General features: G+C 38.4%; 1 protein-coding gene across 7 annotated transcripts in view; it reads left to right on the forward strand.

Annotated features, from left to right (window-relative positions):
- The window catches only part of JPH1 (junctophilin 1), an 85,748-nt gene that overhangs the window by 17,182 nt on the left and 50,312 nt on the right, over positions 1 to 18,254 (forward strand). The window contains exon 3 of one of the 7 annotated variants that reach the window (XM_048938639.1): positions 7,101 to 8,530. The exons of the other annotated variants lie outside the window; for them this stretch is intronic. Coding sequence (XP_048794596.1) covers positions 7,101 to 7,128 — 28 coding nt within the window. The 3' untranslated portion in view covers positions 7,129 to 8,530. Of the gene's footprint in view, positions 1 to 7,100; positions 8,531 to 18,254 lie in introns of those variants that run through there. 7 annotated transcript variants of the gene reach the window in all.

The raw sequence follows: 18,254 nt of genomic DNA on the forward strand, positions 1-18,254 counted from the left end.
TGTGAAGATAGAGTGGAACTTGAAGCATTAGGATGTCTTTTTCTTATGTCTACTGTCTGGAGTTCTGCCGTTTCCTTAATATAGATTGACCAAGATTTTAATTTTACTTCTACTAAAAATCCAATAATTGCGCTCATTCTGTTTGTGTGTGTGGTGTTTATACACATACACGTAGATTGTCAGTCATGAGCATTGTTTTCTGATTCAGAAACCAGCATGTTTTTGGAAATTGTGAATTGCAAAGAAGGGGGGAATAGCATTTTTCAATTTCTACAGATATCAGCAGAACAGATAAGCTGGTGACCTGTTCTGATATTCCAACTGTTTGATTTATATAGATGTGTTGAAGCAATTGTTGATGGCTTCTGTTGAAAAGTATTACATCTTGGACCAGAAAAATAAAAACACTGTGCTTTGGGGCTTGGGAAAGGATTGTACAAATACTGGTCTGGCAAAACTTGAGAGCTGGCTTCCCCATGGAATCCATCCTTATGTTTATTTGATGCTTCACAATAGATTTAATCCAACTGTTTGTAATAATGCAGGTGTTTTTGGTCAGCTGTTCAAAGAACATCCTTACTGATGTTCTGAGAGGCCAGTCTGAGAAAAGCCAGCTTCAGCTGTTCTGGGGAGCCTCATTTGCTTCTTCAAGGTCTCTCACTACTGAAGGAATTCTGTTCTCTTTCAGTATATCTGAGCATGGAAAAGATAATTTTCTCTGAAAAACAGAATGAATTGGTCTTGAAAATATTTATCCTGATACGTGAAATCGCATATTCAAGTCAGTATGTGACTTCATAATGCTTATTTTAGGAAATAGTTTTGGTTTTGCACAGAAATTCACTTGACCAGAAATAAGGTGACAATTTTCTCTGGATTATTTGCTTCTAATTGCTCACTGTTAAACACTAAGCCAGTTGATACAATCTGTTTGAAACTGAGATGATTAATTGTCTCTTCCACACTATAACTACCTTGCATATTCCAATCTTCTTACCTTTGTATTTTGGGAATAAATTCATTTTGCAAATGGAAGTTTCAAGGGAGACAGAAACTGAATTTATTTAGGTGCAAATCAGCTGTCTTTTCTAGGTAACTTTGATGTTCCCATCTATTAATAAATGAAACCTGGGAATAGATTAAATACCACTTTTAGCAGCTAAGTCCACTTTTGTTTCAGACAACAGGTAGGGAGTGTATTATCTCAGGTCAGTATTTTCAAGAATATATTCTGTTCAGAAGAATAGTTTTGGTGTGCTTTGCCAGATGCTGCACTAAAATTGTCTGTACAATTAATTTCCTGTTTGATTGTTTAGCTTGAGGTGTCGCTGTCTCGGTTTGTGTTGTGGGATTGCTTTTAAGGGAAATAAATGCTGAAAGCTTTCATAAATGCTTTAGCTTCTCTGATCAATTATTTTTGTATAAAAGTCACTTTCCAACCACTAAGCAGCCTTACTTAGGAATGAATGCTATTAATGGGAATTTTATACTTTTTTCATTTTTCTAGAAAAAGTAAATTCCTTGCTTATATCCCTATATTTTGACCCTGCTATTGCTATCAGTATAATGCATTTTCTTCTCTTGGAAAGAAGTGCATTAGATGGATTAGCAAAGTACTAAAAATATCTTTGCTTAACCACCAAATTATATAACCATCCGATTTCTGTCGGCTGCTGCTCTCATGCTGTGATGCATTTTAGAAATCTGTATTTTACATTACATCCAGTGAAAAAAAAATCTTTTTCTTTACATCAGATCTTTTTTCAGAGATTCAAGTATGTTTTTTATTCCTCTTTTTAATATTAAATATTCAATTTTAGTCCAAAACGTTAAAAGTAAAATATACTGAAGGCTTCTGATAACTGATAACATTTCAAAATCTGAAAGTGCTGCTTCTTTCATATGCGGTGTTATTTCTTTTTTGGCCACTCTGGTGTGGTATGCCTGTTACTTTCTTTGGATTTATGGTTTGTTTTGTCTGGGGGATATTTTTTTAATGAACAATAAATTAGAACTCTGGCTGAAGGCTGTGGAAGTCCAAAATAAGATGAGTCACTTTCTAGAAAGACTGCAAATACAAGAGAAGATTGGGTCAATGTGACCAGCTGTAAAGCTGGGTGTCTTCTTCCTTCTGTGCTTTAAGTCATACAGGTGAAAGAATTTGAAGGAGTTGATCAGTTCCAGAGGTCTCTGTAGGGAGAGAATATGAGGAAAATCATTCATCTTCAATAAGATTAATTAAATCTTTTTCACTTCAAGATTATCCTCTAAATTTCCCTTATAGATCTGCTGTTATTTATCTCTAAGTAGTTCATTTCACTACTTGAGTGCATAAATAGTACTGGTAGAAGTAGATGGTATAATTGAAAGGATTTTGTGCATTGGTGAATAAGGGAAAAAGGGGCTCAGTTTAAAAGAGCAGATAATTAACTGATCAAAAGTGTGTGATGAGATAAATTTATAGATTGCCGGCTTTTTTTCTTTGCTGCAAGAGACTGGTGTTGTATTGTGGCAGAACTGCTACCTACAATCACATTGCCTATGGTCGGGCTGCAAGAGCCCATCTTTGCGAATGTGCTGAGACGAGTTAGCTCCTATTCTAAGGTCAACAAAGCATCACCTTAGTCTGCAGCTACATCCGTTCCACTGTTTGTTTTTCTATTGTGTAGCTGTAATGAAAAAAGAAAAAAAACAAATGCATGAAGAAAGGAAATGATATCATCAGAGCAATCAATTAGCATGTAAGGGAAAAAAACTACGTACAGCCAGCTGGCTACAGGGCATGAGAACATCCTGAAAGATAATTGGGCATCATTTGTTGAAATACTCCAATACATCCAATATATTAATTTGCTCAGGGTTCATCAGAATCAATGCCAACGGTACAAAAAACTCATCTGTCTTTGGTTGTACATTCTCTGGGGCTTGTCCACTGTACACACATAGAATGACTGAAATGATCAAACCTAGTTTATTTGTCATCTTGCATACGATGATCAGCAACTCATCACTGTTGTTACTCGGCTGCTTCTGAGGAGGTGAGCCTGCAACTCAGCAGGTCTAGGGGAAAATTTTCTTGAGAGGTTTTAAAAATACCGCTTTATTTTAAAATGATGCATGTGATGTTACTCTTTTTAGGAAAAGACTAAACATGACTTTCTGAAGTTCGAATCCAAGAGCACTTTAATGGCTTATCACCCATTTAAACTGTAGCTTTAGAAGACGAAAGGATGAGTGGAATCTGTCAGATTTTTAATTTATTCTTCGTGTAATCCGTTGCTGAAAATACCGAGCATTGACATTAACAGAAAAACTCCCATTGGTCTTAGTGATGCGAGGACATCACTGATGGAACAGTGTTCTTTGTGAGTTGAGTACTGTGGGAGATGGTGACTTGAAGGTACAAAGGTAGCCCAGTTAACAATGCAAAAACCTTCAAGTTCTACGCATGCAGTCCTAGGTGTCTGCTCTTCCTAATCCCCGTGAAGACTAAAATTCTGGGCTTATTTTATGAGTTGCAGAGGAATTAATAGAACTTCCTGTGATGCAGTGGCTTCTCTTTCCAAACACTAAAGCTTTTGTAATGAGTCAATGTGTCACATTCTGTCTTCTGTTACTCCTGCTGAATGTTGTGCCATTCTGCACACTGTCCCCAAAAATCCTGAGATTTCAGTATGATGAGGCTTAATACAAGTGGGAGTGACAGAATTTATTCTAGAAATATAAGCCAGCTCAGTTACTAAGGATATCTATATTTCTGGAAATTAGGGAGGCTTTGCTTTGAAAAGCTTAACTGAGGATACAATTTAGTTTTTATTGGTCTACTAGAGGATCTCGTTTCTGGTTTTGCATCTTTGTGAGAAAAATAATTTATAGATTACATGGTTTACATTGGAAATAGCTGATCATATGGGTTGCTGTTTCTTCTTTTTGGAATGAACTTGTTTTTCTGTTGCAAAGATCCTCAGCCTGCTAGCTGATAGGGGAAAATAAAAAGCATTCAGCATGGTTTGTTTGCCTCAGCTTTGCTTGTCCAGCAGATGTTTCTGGAAGGCCATCAAAATCATGGTGCCAAATTTCCCTGCTTATGTGTGCATACCATTTTGCTAGTGGCAGGGCATGCTGGGTGGCTCATTGCACGTGTGGTGGGACAGAAGCTCCTGAGAGAAAGGAGGGTGCTAGAACTGCTCAGCCAGCTGGCTCCCAGCTGTGCTTGTGTCCCAAAGGGTCTTCAGTGGCAGGCATGGAATGTGCTGTGAAATCCTGGTAGTGACAACCAGACAGCTGTATGAAAGAGGAGCAATGGGAAGGATCTTGATTGAGAGTGGGCTGCTGTTACTTCCTGAATAACTCAATCAGCAGCCTACTCACACGCTGCTCTTCACCCAAGTATTCGTTCAGCCCAGAGCTGCCTGTGGGTCAGGTGAGTTGGCCTTGTCAGCCACATACTGTGTGTCCCCTTAGGCCACAAGCTGGGCATCAGGTGCACAGCTGATCTTGGCTACATGAGTTTACTCTCCAAGCACACCACAAACTTCAGTGTGATCTTTCAGCAAATCAGTTATGGTGAGGAATAGAGTTAGAAACATGTGGCCAGGCTACAAGGACTGCAATGCAGAGTGGGGAATAAAGTGAGCCAACAAGCTTGGTCTCTTTGAGGCAGTGAATCTGTTGTATTTTTGTGGTACTGTGGAAAACCGTCCTTGTTTCTGGAGGCTCCTTCCAGCTGAGGCAGCTCACAGTCAGGACTGCTCTTGTACAACTGCCCATCTTCCAGTTGTGGAGCACACTTGCTCAGTATTTCACTGTGTTGTGCATATTCTTTAGGCAAGTTTGCATATGTACTCTCAACTTGTGCAAGGGGAAAGACTGCATAATCTAGCCTACTTTAAGAATAATACCTGATGAATACTGGTGTACTTCTACGTTGGTGAATGCCATTTAGGCTCTGTTAAAAAGATAGGCTAGGGAATGAGTGCTTAAACTACCATGATTAATAGGATTATGCAATAGAGTGAGTTTTAATAGAATATATTGCCATAGTTCCAAAGGAAGCTAAATATGTAGAATTTAGTGTATACTCTGTGTTCAGGAGCTGACCTTTTGACAGTAACTGTGAGATAACAGACAGCAGAATCCTGCTAATTCATGCTAAGAACTTAAAAGATTCATCATGGATTACTTCATTTTACAAGTTAGCAAGTTAGGAAAGTGAAACATGATGACAAAACGGAAGAGATGCACACTCTCACGGTATGTTCTCTGCTAATTTATCTTGCTGGTAGCAGTTTAGTTGCGAGTATATTCACAATATAGAAGCTAATGGATATTAATGATATCATTAATAAAAGCAATGTGATGTCATGAAATGCAGATTGTTTTTTAATATATTCAACAAAATGAGAAATCTTCTAGTTATGAGTGTGTGACAACAGTGAATTAGTTGTAAAGGTAATAGATACTGGGTTTTAGCATTACTAAAAAGTTTTCTTTACGTATGTCATGTACCATAGAGTAGGTCCAGCTAAAAGTACTTGAGGAAAAGAGATTACAGAAGTAGTATGCAGGTGCATGAGGTAAAAAGCATGTGAAGTTTAATCTCCTGATTGAATTACTTTTACAGAGCTAAACTGCCAACTTATGCTCAATCTTAAAATAGTATTCCCAAGCTACAGGCTTGTTTAAACACCTTCTCATGACTTCCAGTATGCAGTATGTTTCTTAGCCTTCCAAAGAGTGGAATAGTAAAGTAAATATCTTGGGATTAGGACAGAGTAAATGTCTCCATTATTAAAATGTCTGCATTTTCTTTTATGATCAGGTTTTCAGATTTTTCTGAGTTGTGTTCTCATATTAAGTACTACTGAGAATACAGTTACACTGCTGGTAGCGTGTTCTTAAATGGCCAGATAAAACCTTTTCGTAACACCTTAGGAAATGGCACTGAGCAATATAATATTTGTTATGATCTTAGTGGAGGGAGGAACTGAAGCCTCTCTGGACTGGGAAGATCATGCACACTTGTTACTGTGCATTGGTGTGTCAGCAGAGAAGTCTGACTAAATAAGGCAGCGTGTGAGTGGAGCTTATCAGTGTTTGACAGGAATATAGTCCACTAACAGCTGATACAGAAACCCATCTTTTCTGTGCTATCATTGGCTCTCTATACTGCACGCGGATGTATGTTTGTTGTCTACTCTACTGATTCAGCTGAAAACTTAGTCCTCTACCTTTTCTTTTTGTTATTTTGTCTGAGAACTCGTGCTAGTGTACGGAAACCCTTGTAAAACCAAATTTATTTACATTTGTATTTGCATTTCTATACATACATGTACGTGTATGTGAGGTACTCTGCTTTCAGGGTGTAGAGAAGAGATATACTGTCCCTGTTTTTTCTCCCACCAAATACACTGGAGTGGGTCAATGTTGTTTGGTAATACAAATGAAAAATATGAAACTTCATGCATATGGGGGTGCCTTTATAGTACTGCTGTGCATGAAGAAATGTTGTAAATAATATCTATAACATTACAGAAGCAAGTCCTGGCTGATTTTGCCTTCCTTGCTGTGAGGGATTGACAGAACTCAAATGAGTGACCAAGTTCCCAGTGACCCTTCTGAGAATGGTGTTGCACTTTGTGTATTTGCAGGGAGCTTTTTTCTTTCCATAATAAAATACCAGCATTCGCATTGTTTCAAATCAGTTCTTCTATTTTATGTAGTGTGGTTGTCAGATTATTATTTTTTTACTCATATTGTGCAAGGGCTTGGAAATTTGAAGACTTCAGAAATAAAGGCATTAGGACAATAAATCATCTTTAAGATCTGATAGTAGCTGATCAGCTATATTAAGTATCAAAGGAGGCAAACTTGGAACTGCAGACATATTTTGATGGAAGAAATGAACTTATATTCATTTATGCACATATGTGTGGGCTTGGGTAGCCTTTCATTTTTAGGGATATCAAATGCTAAATTCTTATCCTTCCTTATTCAAACAAATTATTGACAGAAGTTTCTGTTACCCAAAGTAATAAATGCGTTTTACTCTGAGTGGGTGTTTCAAAAATAGCAAAGGAGTGCCTTTCTGTTCTCCACAGCATGCTGTTGATGTCTTGTTGCTCCTGACCATCTTTTGCTACCATCTTCTCGAGTCAAGAAGGGAAGAAGGGACAGATGGATGGAATGACGATGAACCTTTTTTTTTTTTAATTAATTGCACTGAATTTATCTTTTTATATTAAACCTTCTTCATCTTTCTTGACCTTAGATGTTTTACCCACAGCAGTTTTTATACTGAAAAAGTAGTCTTGATTATGAATTATTGTGATATTACTGTAAATGTGAAGGAGCCATTATAAATTTCTCAGAATAAAATCAGATCCAGTGCACTGATGGCTTTTTGCTGCACACTGTGCGTGTTTTCTGCTGCCCAATACTCTATTTTGTCAAGTTAGTATCTTGCTTATTTATTCTTCTATATCCCGTCATTAGCATCTTCCTGTTCTCCCAACAGGATTGTTCACTCCTCCTTGTTCCCCATTCATACAGGAAGCACACGAGGAATGGGGAGTGCTCAGAATCCTTTCGAGAACATTCAGAATGTTCAAAGACTGTTGTATGGAAGCCCCACATTTTGTAGAAGTTACTCATTTTACGATATGCAGAATGACACAGAATGAAGACTAAAACTCAAAAGTCAGTTTAGGGAATAATACTGTGGATAACTTTGTGTCACTCATAGTCCTGAGAAAGAGGACAGAAGCCTCTAAAATAATAATTGAAAAAAACAAAAAACTTTTTGTGATTATTTTTTTCCCTTTTTGATATTTCTTCTCTACACTTGGAAGGAGGATTTAGGCTTCCTTTCTTCAGAAATGTCCTTCTCGACTCTCAGGACAAAGAGAAGACTATAATGTCTATTGTGCCAAGAATGCTTACCTGCGTTACATTCCAGCTGGCTGTTTGCTAAAGGTGATAATTTCTTATGTGCCATGGAGGATTGCAAGAGAATAAAATAGACCAATGCCTGATCAGGAGTGATGCATATAATCCTGTTCACCCAGCATGTGTTATTTGCTTTTTCCAAAGTTGATTGTTCTCTTGTTTGTTGGCTTGTTGTTGTTGTTGTTTGTTTGTTTTTTAACCCAAATGTAGTGCTTAAAAAAAAACAAATCCTGCAGTTTTAGTTGAAATCCATCTTCAGCAGTGCATTCTGTAGCCAGGCTTGATTGCCCTGATGTGAAGTCATAATTCAGTAGCATCACTGTAGGCAATATATTTGAGACATGCCATTCTGTCCTCTGGAGACATCTATGGTAATGGTACCAGATGAATAAGCATTTGATTGGGGTGCTTGCCAACAGAGCACTCGTAAAAGGTTGACAGCAGACGTGCAGTGTAATGGACTGTTTGCCATGTGTTTGAAGGCTCCTGTACTGTTTTTCATGTGTAGCTCTCCTCCAAAATAAAAGCTCCTCCACGCAGCAAATAACATCACTTTCAGACCTCCTTTTCTCTACTGTGCTCAAAATATGTGCTCAACCCCCCAAGTACTGAGCTGGATGCAGTATCATGCACGTGTGTGTTCTGCATGCAGAGATATATGAGGTGTCCATGGAGATGCAGAACCTGGATTTCCTTGGTGACTATGTAGGAAAACATAGTAAAGCCCTTAAAATTCTTTAATAACTTAGATGCTTTTATTTCCAGGAATATTACTAATGAATTTTATCTGTTTTAATTTCTAAAAATGTATTTTGCAAATATTTTGGGTACTTCAATCATACTAATTATACAGAGTTACAAGCTTGTATTTTCATGTTATTTCAGATCTATTTCTACTGTTGCCTTTGTCAGTATTTTATTGTTTTTACACTGCATGAAATATCTGGCTTTCTAATGAAGCTAGTTAATGCAGCTCAGCCTTCTGCAAAACATGCCTTGTAGCACCTAAGTATCTTCTCATATGTAGGGGAAATAATTTGCAAAGCTTTATAGTATCATAGAAGTTAAGCCTTACTCAGTTGTCCTTGAACTTTAAAGCAGAATCTATACAGTAATTGTCTTTGTAATTGCTGAATGAGACATGATATGCTTTTGTTATAAGTTTACTTGGTAACATTATGCTGAACTTTAAAAGAAGTAGAATCAAACGTGGGGGCTGTGCTCAGAAACTTGTTTGCTGTGTTGGCTTCCAGTGCATTTTGTGGCAGGTGTCTTAGGCACACATAGAGACAGACAGAGGAAGAGCTTAACATCACGCACCAGTGTGTTACAGACATGCAGTCACTAGTTTTGTACTGAACAGGAGCTAAAAAATAAATACTTCTATGGACAGCATTTCATCATCTGAGATGATCACCCTACCTGAGATGATGACCTATTCCCTGCCCCACCCAGACTCTCAGATTTTCTCATTTACATTAAATATAAATGTTTTGACTAAAAACACAAGTATATGTGAAAATATCTAAGAATGATTTAATGCTTAAGAAAAAGACCCACAGCCTCCACTTCATAAGCTAGGAGAAAGATTGGAATTGTAAATTGGGCAGAATGTGGTGCCAATAAAAGCATGAAGAAAAAATGACAGTCATTAATCATGGAAAGATATTTTTATGCTGAAATGAAGCACCTAGCTTTGCTATGATTAGGCTGTTTTTTCAGGTCTTATTGTTTTCCTGTACCTTTGTGCAGCCAATGCTCCCAATTACTTCAAAATTCAAAACTTTCTGAGATGATTTTATGTGACTGTCCACTGAGTGTGAGCTTTCTTTTGTATCCAATGCTGGTGAAGTCCCACGTGTCTGATAGTTCATCTCTTCAAAATTTTCTTCATCTGTGTCCATTGGTAATGGACTGCACTGTTAATCCTGCAAATCCAGAAACAGAGTGCCTGTAATGTGCAGATGGGATTTCATTTTCTTAAAATAAGCCAATTTGAAAGCTTTCATACTGAAACCTATTAAAATATATATATATTTATTTCCAAAGCTGTAATTCACATTCTTCAGCTTCTTGCAGAGAAAAATTGAAATAAATTTGACAGGAAAAAAAATCTCTATCAATTCCAGCTTCTTGAATACGTTATTGTCTCTTACAGAACAGGAGCCTTTGTCATACAGTACAGAAACACAATTTCAAATTTCTAAGCTTTTGGCAGATACATTTTTCACATTGTAGACAGAAATTCTGCTTTGAGCACTGAAATGCTACTTCATGTAAACACACCTGGAGCCTCTAAGTGAAATATCTCATTGCAAATATTGCAAACTCTGTCTTGTAGTAAATGAGAAGGACAGGTCCTGAGATTTTACACTGAGGATTAAAAAAAAATATGCATAGGCTGTGTGATAAAGAGGCCAAGGTCTGTTTTCCATGTGTAAATGTGTACAGATTTGAAATTATTCCAGATCTGTTGTGACCTGTCCTTGTAATAAACTGCTGTACTTTAAAATATTTCCTTGTTCTATTAACTCTCAACGTACTACAAGCAATTCAGTTGCTTTTGTGATTAAGAAACAAAAAGTTGTACAAATAGGGGGCCTCTTTGCAGTAGTTTCTGTTGGGGTGAACATCTTGGTGTTTTCTATGTGGGCTGTGAGGGGAGATTGGTCAGAAACTTGAGTTGTCCTTTTAAATGGAAGCAGTATGAGGAACCTGTTCCTCCTGAGAAAGGGAGCAGTGGTCTTCTCTGCTTTGCCAGCAAATGTATGTGAGGTTTGTAGAGGTCATCTATAGTGCACTAATATGGGGGATACATTTTCTTTCCTATACTCAAGTTACGATATACTAAGCAAATATTTATTAACAGACCTTTCAGGGGCAGTGCAGTGCCAGCAGCCACACTCCGCACAGACTGGGTGTGAGGGTTCCTCTGTCTCCTTGTAGAAAGCACCTTAGTATATGAACACAGCGCATTTCCTCCTTTCTTCTGTCATAAGCAAATAAGCCAAATTAAAGATAGGAATGTATCTGCTGAATAGGACTGTTAGAATTGCAATACATGCCTCTGCTCTGATTCTCCCTGTGTCTTTGAGCAATTTTTCTTTTAGCAGTTGAACGAACGGCTGCAGCACTGTCTAGTAATGATGCTTATGGTTGCTAGGCTTTGCTAAGTGTTTAACAAATTGCTGTAATTTTTTTTCTTCTTCTGTCTTGGCATTTCACTTAAGTCCAACCATTTCTGATCTCCACATGTCATACAGCGCTGTTCTATAAAGGAGTGTTTCTGAGGTGCATGTTTCCTTTGTGAAGTTGTATTTCCCCACTTGTCATAGTTCATCCCAGCTTTGCTGGGTGCTGGTTGGCTCCTCTGCACATTCTTCCAGTTGCAGGGATTTTGAACAATTGATGGAATGGGGGAGATGTTTGCTTATACTGTCCTAAATTTGCTTAGCTGTGTTGTCATTCTACATTTCTACTATTATTTCCTTTAGCTTATTTGTAGACCATGGTAAGGTTTGTACTGTGCTGTGCACCTGTTCCTCTAAATCTTTCTCCTCTTTTCCATCTTGTCCTGTCATGAAAATGTAGGGTGAGAAGGGGTGAGGGAAAGAAGATCTCTTACAGGAATTTCTCTTTCAGGGTTGTATTTCACTTTCGAGTTTTACCTTTGTCGCTGTAAGATCATGTGCCAAAGTCTTGGCGATGCAAAAGCTAGAAGATGTTAAGAATATACTCAGAGTGGGGGTGACAGTTCGGGCTGTCTGCAGCTGGTTCCCAAGTGTCCTTGAACAAGAGAGCTTGGGAACCGGCTGGATGAATTGTCTTAGTGACAGCAGCCCACTCCTGACTACGAAGAGTTCTCAAACACAGCTGAGAGTGGGTAGGGATTTTACTGGATGGAAATAACATAGAAAGGGAAACATCAGACTGACTGGGCATTGGCATCGCTCACAGTCCACACTGTGTATCTAGTGAAGTGGGGGAGTCAGGAGCCACCATTCAAGCTCTCTGTAGTCAGTTCCCTGCATTAGCACACCAGTTTGTTTAGATGCTGCCCACGCTATGCAGAAGAGAGTTAGCAGTAATGGGAGAGCAGGATTCCTGCCTTTCCATCTTCCTGAGCATTGAGCATCAGCAGCATCTTGTTGCCATACGGGAAAGAAGCATGTCTGCGTATTTAGATGAGGCCCAGCAGTGTTCAGGTGCAATGCCTCTTGTGTGGCTGATTGCACTGAAAAAAAAGCAGGCTTCAAGCAAAACAGATGTGGCTATGTTTATTCAATGTCTCAACTGTTATACTGCAGCCATGTCTACATTTATAGTGTTCTGGATATCTGTGTCAGGGAATTACTTATTTGCATGCAGTTTTCATGTGACAGCAGGAGCAGGGTTGATCCCTTTATCCCTGGGGTGCTTTCATGCAGCCGCACTACTGACACCTCTAAGTGCTTTATCTTGTCTCTCTTTTGTAGTGCATTTTTTTTGTTTGTTTTGCAAGCTTTTTTTAGTATTTTGCTTAGCATTTGAAGGTGATTACACAGTTTGTAGGTGAAAATCCTCTTTATGTTTCTATAATAATACTGCTAGTTATATATATTTTTTTCCCTCTCCTGTTCTTAAGGTACTTTGATCACAGGGACTAGTCTGACACCTCCTTCTTACAGGAAGATTTCATCAAGAACTCTTTTTGCAATAAATACTTGAATGCATCATTCCTGACTTTTCTGAGCTGTTTCCAAAATAATTAATCAGCTCTGCACAGATTTGCCTTCTCTCGTAACTGGATTTTAAGTTGTACTACTTATATATTATAGATAATGTTAAGACTTTTTTTTTGTTTATTTTGATACCTGAAAATGACCATTTTGAAGTATAATTGACTCCCAGTCAAGCTCTAACATTCAACACACTTCCTCTGAAATCTCTCTTATGCTGGGCAGTTTATTTAAAGGCATTCATTCTGTTACATCGCCATTTTTAAGCACTGTATTGAAAATATTTCTTTCACTTTTAGTTTAGCCACGTCTTCATTGAAGTATGCAATGCAGCATATGTTTGCTGACTAAAGGTCAAGCAATCTCATACAGTTAATGGTGCCCCTGCAGTGCTGAATATTTCTTTTGTAGGATTGGGGCACTTTTTTTGTTGGTTTTCTTTTGTTTGTTTTAAGTCACGTTCCTCTCTTTCCTTCTGTCCTTTTGGACTCACTAGTTTTGTAATCCTGGCAGCAGAGTGCCTAGGATTCAACCAGAAAAGTGGGAACTGTTTTCCACAAAAGACCCCTTCAGCTTGGCACCATGTCATGCTGCTGATATGCATGTAACTCAGGTTCAGTCTGAGAGCAGGCACCCACACCTCAGGTTTCACACTTCAGTGTCCTAATCACCAACAGAGACACAAAAGATGCACAGCATTGCAGACTTTGCCTTTGGCAATGTTTTCTAAATACTGACCCATATTAAAATACATATGTGGTAGATGAAAAGCTTAAATTCAGGAAAAAAATGTGGGTCTTGAAACTCATTATCACAGACTCATATAAGTCCAGATGACAGCAGGCAAACTGAATACATCTCCTAGCATTTCCTGCAGGTAGATTTAAGATTCCTCATGTTCTAATGCACTGTTCAGCGCCTAATCTATGCACCAGGTATGTTCCCATTCACTATGAGATGTTCTAAGCATCAGGAATTCCTCCTGTTTAAATGCTGCACTGCTGGGCTTTGTAATGCCTTCCCCTCAATCTGTGTTCTGTATAAAATGGCAGCAGTTTAAACCTCCCTATTTTACCAAGGTGCTTTGAGGACAAAGTGTGCATGCTGCATGAATGCAAGAGAAGTACCCAGTAAAATAATGAGTGGATGAGCTTAGTGCCTGCCTCAAAGGCCTTACACAGCTATGAAGGCTCCTGTATCATTCCATTTCCTTCAGTGGCAGCTAAACAGTTCATCTCTGTTGTTGTTTTTTAGTTGGAGTGTATCTAAACAGCATGGACAGAATTGAATATGATGAAGTAAACTTCAGGGTGATGCATGTTAAAATGTTGAAGTGTTTTTGTGTGCAAGGGTAGGAACAGACTCAGGAAAAAACAGTGAAAATGTATTTTAATTTACACACCTTTTCACTGACAGGAGACAGATAACTCCAAAAGAAAAAAAAAAAAAAGTGCACAAAAATGGTATTTTTTAAATCAGCCAAAGCATGTTATTGTTTTGGTGATAGGTATGCAATATTAATTATTTTAACAAAAAGATTTATTTTAAAATAAGTTGATAATATATCAGTTTTCTTTAATACATTATTTAGGTTGCTGAAAGTAAGGAGTTTATGCTTTTGACGTATCACCACTTCATTAGGATATGTTATTCTTCAACAAGACATACTTTTATTTGACAGCTACAAAGGAGGATTTTTAATTAAAATCATCATCATATTCTTATTCTGTTACCGAATTTCTTATTATTCCTAATAGGAGTAGCATATGATTCTGTATGTAATGCTGTAGCACACTAATTAGCACAAATTTTTACTGCATGTCTGAAAGAACAAAAAACATAGCTGAACTTGAGAATTTTGAACTAATGCTGTTTGCATGTGCAAGTAGCCAAAGAGGATGCACCCTTCCCCCTTCATTGTTAAGTGGTAAATTGTTGCTATGGTGATCGCTCTTTCCATCTCATCAGCTATAACCTGGTTTTCCACATCAACTGAATAGCTGCAAGCAAAGCATGATCTTTATTAATTTTTTTATTATATCACTTAATATTGTTTTGCAACACAGCTATTGTCTTGGGACACACTGTAAATATTGTGATGCAGTGAATGTAAAGCTAGAGATAGCTAATTTTGTAGTACATAAATCTGTGCACTCATAAAAATAATGCAACTGCCAAGAACTTCAAATGTGTATTTTTAAAAGAAAGCAAGCTTATTTTTCATGTGTACGATTGATCTTTTTTTCTCCTTATTTGGAAGACTAAGCACAGAGTAAAGATGTACAAAACTTGGTGAGCCTCTCACACAAGATCTGTGTTAAGTGATTTGGTCTTTGTTAGCTAAGGTGATGAGAACAGGACAGCTGTAGTAAAAATTAACGGAACAGCTTATTTTCTTGTAGTGTCAGTCTGTGTTACTATTGAGAATGCAGAGAGATGCCTGAGCTGTGATGAGAATAAGCCAGGTGAGCTGTTGTGGCGTCACCAAAGGGCAAAACATATGAATACATGATCCTATACACATGCACAAGAGATTTGCGTCAGGAAACTCAGAGGCAGAATGAGCATGTGGGCCATCAAAATAATTCCAGAGACTTTCTCTCAGCCCCACTGCAAGGATTTTCAGGAAATGGGCCAGATGTTGTGGCAAGCCTTGGAGCTTTTTTATGATCTTTTTATGATATTGTAAATAATTTATTTGAACATAAATTGATGGTTTTACAAGACAGTATTTGTAGTCATTTCTGGTAGTGTTCATTACAATCAGTCTCTTTTCTTTCCACATAAGATTTCAAATATTTCCAAGTGCAACCTTACTATATTGCTGGGTAGCATATGTGCAACTCTTTTTTTCTGATTTTATTCATGTTCCAGTGCTTTTTTTTGTTTTTTTTTAAAGGCTTTTTTTCCCCTAAATTTCATCTGCTTTACATGTGCCTGTTTTAAACTATGTGTCATGATCAATAAAGGAGCAAGAGCATTTCTGCCTCAAATTAACTGTCTTCAATTTATTGTCTGTTTTGTGGTCCAGAAGAGAATCTGAAAAAGGGCAGAGATATGTTCTCAACGGTTGTACTCCTGTATATCATTTTGTGTGAAAACATCCTAGTTATCATGTACGAAAATGAGAATCTTTTCTTTGTTAGTAATCTTTTGGGTTCTGTATATGGGACACTACTTTTTCTCAAAATACTGTGCTGCCATAAGCTTACTTCTCATTAGATGTTCCTGACCTTCATTTGCAAGGATGGATGTTTTTCTGAATAGTGTCAAAGACCATCTCTCTGTAGGGCAGTCTCTCTCTACTGAGAGAGTTGTACAAACGTAAGCATGTTAGCAAGCTAGAAATTGGACTGATATTTCAAATAAGAAGCACAGTGTAAGACTAGAATAAGATATCTTGAATTAACAAATTGCTTACATCTTTTGAAACTACTTGCACAACTACAAAAGGTTAGTCCTTTTGACCAATACAAAGCTCATTAAATAGCCTGACAAAGAATAATGCATGAAAATGAGGGATTCCATATTTCCATCCAGCTGTAGAGGATAAGCAGTGATTGCAAAAGCGCACTATAAAGTTGCCCAAGCCAAAACAGCCCCTACAGTGTTCTCGTAGTATCTTGCTTACTTTGCCTAACTCTGTCAGGTGTGGTATTTCAGTTTCTGAATCTGAGCCAATTCTAAATTTCATATCATGAAATCTGCATGGTAGTGCAAGCTGAACCCTAGTGAAGGAATATCTCAAGCTGTCTAAGGTATGAAATCCTTGCCTGCATTTTGCAATCGTATATATAGGTCATAGAAAGACCTTGTTGTTTTGTGGACTTGTCATTTTTTGTTGTGGGAAGTATACAAACAATTCCAGCATTGAGAGCAAATCTGTTTGTGAAAGAGGAGCAGCTGTTGGATGTTTTGTTGTCACATTTTCCAGATTCCAACATTTCCTACAAAACCAGAAACGATTCCTCATAGAACTGCGCGGACAGTGACCCAAGGCTCTGTAGCCCTCAGTTATAAGAAAGATGGTTGAATAGACTTTATAGCTAGCTCTTTAGTCTCCTTCTCAGCTTTGTCAGTGCCTTGTTTCCTTTAGGGAGGTACATACTGGGCAACTCCGTATAGTTTCAAGTGTGTTTTAAGCCTGAGTACCAGGGATCAGCTGGAAACATGAAGCAGAAACTGATCTGAGTGGAAAAGCAAGTGGTTGAGAGTGGAAGAAAGGTGGTTTCGTTCAGCTGTGCTAGGAAGGGGCAGCCCGGAGAGACTGTGGCATCTTGGCAATATTCTAAAGCCATCTCACTGTGGTACTGGGCAGCTGACTCAGGATACTAGGGGGAGCCTTGAGAAAGCCACTCACTATCAGCATTCCTTCATACATTTATTGCATATTTTGTAGAGGCCAAAGTTCCTAGAACAAATGGGCCATGTCAGAGAGGCCAGGTGGTCACTGTCCAGGTTGTCACAGGAGTGTCTGTTTCAAGCATCCATGCAGCGCCCTTTTCATCTGTATGAGGCACACCTCGTCCAGGTGTGATTTTCCTGTGGAAAAAAATTGCAGGAGTGATTCCAGCTGTCTACTGACCAGTGTCTTCTCCATGTCCAGGGTGATCAGCACAGTCTGTCTCACCATCTGCAGGGCTGGAAATCTGTCCTGTTCCAGCTTGCCCAGAAGGTGGAGGTCAGGAGGTACAATGACCAGTCTTCAAAGCAAGGGTGGCAAAGAGGGTGCCAACCAGGATATAGACAGGGAGCTTCTGACTTTTGAGGTTCAAGCTGTTGTGCCGGGCATGCCTGACCTTGTCCTGAAGAGCTGTGACTCTGCTGCAGTACGTGTCTGCAGCCAGCTTGTGCTGCTGATATCAACAGCCTCTGCCTACTTGAAGCTTAGGATGGTGTCTCTATCACCTTGCAGTACCCCAAGCATTAGCTCAGTGTAGAGGGCCCAGGAGGAGGTGGTGGTCAGCCCAATCTTGCAGAAGTGAGTTGAGGGCAGCGCCTCTAGCTGGATTGTGAACAAGAGACACAGCCACGCAGGCTTCTGTTACCAGTTCCAAGAGCCACGTTGTGGTTCTCAGTACTTCCAGGCACATTTATATGGTGCAAAAATGTTTCAATGAAAGCCACACAAAGCAAAACAAAACCACATTTGCCATATAAAAATGCATAAGGTAACTGTTCCTCTTTTCACTTGAATGTCCAAAAACGTGCATACAAATGTCTGTTTAATATTGCCAAACTTTACTTGTTTCCTGTAGCCAATTTATTTTGTCATTCATCAATTCCAATAGCTATTTCTAAGCTCTCCTGCTTGTCAAAGTAAGTAGACTTGGTGGCTGCAGTATAAATTAATAATAAATCTCATTTTATACTGATGTTGAAACAGATCAGAAAACACAGCTTCAACAACAAACAAGTTCAAAATTTGAGGTTATTTGGGCAAAAAACATTGAAATTTTAAAAAGATTTGGTTTTGAACATTTTGAGTATGAATATACTGGCTAAGAGACTTGGTGCTCTCTCACTGTCCCTCAGATAGGGAAAGACAGACACAGAAAGCTCTGCCTGCCAAAGAATAGCTGTTGCTGT

Source organism: Lagopus muta, chromosome 3 (assembly GCF_023343835.1).
Source record: "Lagopus muta isolate bLagMut1 chromosome 3, bLagMut1 primary, whole genome shotgun sequence".
NCBI lineage: Eukaryota > Metazoa > Chordata > Aves > Galliformes > Phasianidae > Lagopus > Lagopus muta.